Source organism: Rhagoletis pomonella, unplaced genomic scaffold (assembly GCF_013731165.1).
Source record: "Rhagoletis pomonella isolate Grant_MI unplaced genomic scaffold, Rhpom_1.0 Rhpom_scaffold_00006, whole genome shotgun sequence".
NCBI classification, from domain to species: domain Eukaryota; kingdom Metazoa; phylum Arthropoda; class Insecta; order Diptera; family Tephritidae; genus Rhagoletis; species Rhagoletis pomonella.
Genome location: NW_023458560.1, coordinates 23,005,639 through 23,010,412, shown reverse-complemented (window position 1 = coordinate 23,010,412; position 4,774 = coordinate 23,005,639). Strand labels below are relative to the sequence as shown.

General features: G+C 38.5%; 1 protein-coding gene across 1 annotated transcript; it reads right to left on the bottom strand.

Annotated features, from left to right (window-relative positions):
- Positions 1-1,044: 1,044 nt before the first annotated feature.
- On the bottom strand, positions 1,045-2,470 carry LOC118741660 (cylicin-2). The gene has a single exon (XM_036473636.1). It carries the CDS (start codon positions 1,999-2,001, stop codon positions 1,078-1,080), a length of 924 nt encoding a protein of 307 aa, XP_036329529.1. The 5' UTR covers positions 2,002-2,470; the 3' UTR covers positions 1,045-1,077.
- Between the last annotated feature and the right edge of the window lie 2,304 nt (positions 2,471-4,774).

Genomic DNA, 4,774 nt, shown 5'->3' with positions numbered 1-4,774 from the left:
GTTTACTATTTTATAAAATAATCATTTTAAATTTTAAAAAGAGAAAATTCAAAGATTAGAGTATACTATAATGAGAATGTTTTCAAATATTTACTGCATGTGTAATGTAAAGAAACTTCAAGTGCGTAAAGCTTGTTGAGGAGTTGCTCGCATGAAAAGCCTGTAAATGTAAGGACTGAACGACTTCGAAAGCTGCAACGCCTGAAACACCTGCTATGCAGCTTCAGCCTTAGCGCTTTTTAGTCTTTCAGCTCCACAAATCAGCTATTGCTGAAAGCCTGAAAAGCTTATTATGGAGTTATACTCTAACAGGCCTATTCTGCTTGTAACCGAACATTTTGTAACAAGCTAATTTTGTTACTAATAATGGTCACCACTTCTTGCAACCGCAATTCTTACCATATGTAATCCTTTGTCTGTAGGTGATTTAGTTTTGTTTTCCTTAGGGAAGAATATAACCCTCTGCCTTACATCCAAGCTTTCCGCAAATACAAATCTGTTTGGCCTCTTTAGAAAATATGTATTTCTTAAATAAGCTACCAAACTGCAACTTGAGTCAGATCAGGATCAAACAACTCAATCTCGTAAGATAAGGGCCCAACGGAAATGTTTAATCTGGAAGTGTAGGCATTGCCCACGGCATGTTGGTAGCATTATTTGTTCCTCAAATTGATTGGCCTTTCTACGGCAATGACAATGTCGAATTGCCCTCATCTTATTATTTTGCAAGTGACACAGAGAGAAATATGTTTCAAAAATATTAAAATACTCGTATGGCCTCTCTTCTAAAAACTTACCACGAAATATAATATTTGAAATCATTAGTCCCGGAAAACATTTCAAAGCTCTCTCGTCGAAAGCTGCACTTTTTGGTCGCTACCACCTTGATTTTGGATTCTTATTTATTGGTCTCTGCTATGCAAAACTTACAATAATACATATACTACATATCAAAACCAAAGCTACGTTACCAACACCAGAAAGCAAAAAAAAATACTAACTCTCATACGAATACTTATTATTTTTACTAAAGCCCATCGTACTACCGCTGCTATCATAGCAAACTGCCACTTACATTTACCACTCGTGTCCATGGCCACCATCACTGCTGCTGCTCTCCTTCTTCTCCGACTTCTTCCATTTCTTTTTCTCCTCTTTGCCCTTCTTTTTACCGCCCTCATGTTCTTCGCCCCACTTCTTCTTCTCTTCATGCTCCTTTTTATGTCCCTTATGTCCCTTCTTCTTATGGCCTTTCTTACTGTGTCCTTTCTTGCCATACTCATCCTCGTGTGCGCCTTTCTTGTGGCCGCCCTTTTTATGGTGACCACCTTTTTTGTGTTTCTTCACCTCTTCAAAACCGCCGTGTTTCTCTTCTTCACCTTCGTCATGGTGTTCGTCATAGTACTTTTTCTCCTTTTTATCCTCGTTCAACTTGTGCACATGATGTTTGCCCTTAATGGAATGGCCCTTCTTGTATGAGCCATGATCTTCGAATTCATGTCCTTTCTCGCCCTTTTTCCCCTTCTTGTGTTTCTTGTGGTGGCCTTCATCTTTTTTATGTTTCTTTTCATGTCCATGTTCCTCCTCCTTCTCACCTTTTTTACCCTCCTTATCGTGATGTCCCTTCTCGCCCTTCTCATGGTGCTCCTCCTCCTTGTGCCCTTTCTTACCCTTCTCACCCTTCTTCTTTTTATGTTCACTATGCTTTTCTTCCACAGATTTTTCCTCATACGACTCCTCCTTTTCTTCCTCCTCCTCTGCTTCTTCTTCCTCTTCTTTTTTCTCATCCTTCTCTGAGCCAGCTACCTGCAAGTCATCGTACGTCGGCTGTATCCTGGCAATAATTGCAACTGCTCCATCCGACTGTGCCACCAATGCGGCCGGTACATGTGCACTTACGGCAAACTGCAACACATAGCCCAGTAAAATAATGTATCCTATACTGATGCAAGTCCACGTCCATGGCGGGCGCAATTTTCTTCGCAAACTCACAGCTGTCATTTTCCATGCACAGCAGGCCAGAGCCGCTGCGCTTTATTGCAATTTTTCGGTTTTGCAGTCGTCGTCCTTGTACAAGTACCTGTTCGTTGACGCGTTTCAAGTCCGCTGCGCTATTTTCAATGCAGCTTTGAAACTGTAGTGTGCGCGTAGGTAGGGAGTAGAGGCCCTATTTATGTTAATCGTCCAGTAATTTGCTGCTGACCACTTCGCTTTTCGCTTTTATGCACTCCCAACGCTCGCTGGTAACGGTGTTATTTCGTTTTCCAAGTACCAGCAACTTGTCACTTTGCTAATTGAAAAATCCAATTGGCCGTGAAGTTACTGGCTATGTGCGGTCACAAATCTTAGAGATTGGTGCTGTTTTGGTGCGCAGACTCTGCAAAGTTTCTTTGCGCTCTGCTGGTTTCCAGCAGACGGTTTTTCTAATTTCATAAGGAAATACCACATGCATCGCAACAAAAAAAATATGAATGAAGATGAAAGAAAGAGTGAGGGATATGTATGTATGTACGGAAATCTTTGTGGTACACATTCTTGTAATATTTTCATCAGTTTGGTTGATTAAAAACTACGCAACGAATCAAATTGATTGCAAGAAAAGCTACTGATTTTGATATGGATTTCCGGGACGTACTGTGTTTTATGTTCGACTTCCGCTTTTCAATTTAACGATGGTCTATTTGACGCACCTCTCCCGATAGGGCGTGAATTAAATTAGCAAGCGCAAAACTAACCATATTTATAGGGATCCCATGAAGCCAAACTGGAAACTCTTCCGCCTGCATGCGGAGCACGATCTTGAATTCCTCAGAGCATCCTTCGTCCGTGTATGAAGTTCTTGGTGGAAAAATAAAAGCTTATAAGAAGAAACGGTTGACAGATTTAAATTTACTATACCAAAATATGAAGGATAAGTGAACAACTTCTGGAAATTTTAAAAAGTAAAATTTAACCAATTTAACCAATTGCCTAGGTGCGCTTCAGTTCAGGACTGGATAGCGTTTAGAGGTTGCAGGTAGGCAAAAATAGGTATCGGTCTTCGAGGAGCAGATAGGACTGTAAGCAACCAGTGGGTCATTTCTAATGAGGATGGGAAGATCAAGAGGTTGTTTTGTCATCTGCTCCGCATTTGCTATATAAAAGTAAAAGTAAAATACGGAGTATGCCGAAAAGTATCGAAACATTCATATCTGGAAAACATAAGGGTGCAACTCCACAACAAGCCTTTCAGGCATTTAAGCTGAAGCAGGTTTTTCAGGCATTGCGGCTTGAGGCACTCAAGCCGGAAAGATGATTTAGTGCCATTGAATAGAAGCAGCTCCACAACCGAGGTCCCAAAAACCAGAAAGATGCCAACTTTTGAAGTTGTTTCATGCTTTGTAGGCTTTTCAGGCGTCGTCTGACAGTTATTCATTCGAACATTACAATGGCGTAATCGATAACACTAACCATATTTAAAAGGAATTTTATACAAAGTTTAGGCAATAAAATGCAAAATTATTTATTGTTTGAACATTAATATGAACAAGCAATTTTTAAACAAAAAACAAAACCGATTTCAATTCTCATATAAAAATTTAAGGTTATCGTTAATTTCTTCATAATCCAATGATCGGATTTAAACTAAATTAGGATGGGGCCACCTGTGAGGTAACACCTTTCCTATAAAAAAACAATAATTGAAATCAGTTAACGGTAACATACATAAAAAATAAAAAATAAAAAATATTCCGACGAATTCATAACCTTCTCCCTTTTGTGAAGTCGGTTAAAAAGGGAACAAAAGTAGTGAATCAATTAAAATTAAACAGTAAAAGAAGTATCACTTTTATCGAACTCTAATTATATAGTCGATATCCCATTTGGCGGAAAACTCATCCCAACACTTCTTGGTATTTGTCAACAAAATAATTTATATAATTTGCTACTAAGTTGTTTACTATTTTATAAAATAATCATTTTAAATTTTAAAAAGAGAAAATTCAAAGATTAGAGTATACTATAATGAGAATGTTTTCAAATATTTACTGCATGTGTAATGTAAAGAAACTTCAAGTGCGTAAAGCTTGTTGAGGAGTTGCTCGCATGAAAAGCCTGTAAATGTAAGGACTGAACGACTTCGAAAGCTGCAACGCCTGAAACACCTGCTATGCAGCTTCAGCCTTAGCGCTTTTTAGTCTTTCAGCTCCACAAATCAGCTATTGCTGAAAGCCTGAAAAGCTTATTATGGAGTTATACTCTAACAGGCCTATTCTGCTTGTAACCGAACATTTTGTAACAAGCTAATTTTGTTACTAATAATGGTCACCACTTCTTGCAACCGCAATTCTTACCATATGTAATCCTTTGTCTGTAGGTGATTTAGTTTTGTTTTCCTTAGGGAAGAATATAACCCTCTGCCTTACATCCAAGCTTTCCGCAAATACAAATCTGTTTGGCCTCTTTAGAAAATATGTATTTCTTAAATAAGCTACCAAACTGCAACTTGAGTCAGATCAGGATCAAACAACTCAATCTCGTAAGATAAGGGCCCAACGGAAATGTTTAATCTGGAAGTGTAGGCATTGCCCACGGCATGTTGGTAGCATTATTTGTTCCTCAAATTGATTGGCCTTTCTACGGCAATGACAATGTCGAATTGCCCTCATCTTATTATTTTGCAAGTGACACAGAGAGAAATATGTTTCAAAAATATTAAAATACTCGTATGGCCTCTCTTCTAAAAACTTACCACGAAATATAATATTTGAAATCATTAGTCCCGGAAAACATT

What these genes read in the sequence shown, in the direction of transcription:
- LOC118741660 (XM_036473636.1), bottom strand. Translation starts at nt 2,001, where the DNA reads ATGACAGCTGTGAGTTTGCGAAGAAAATTGCGCCCGCCATGGACGTGG.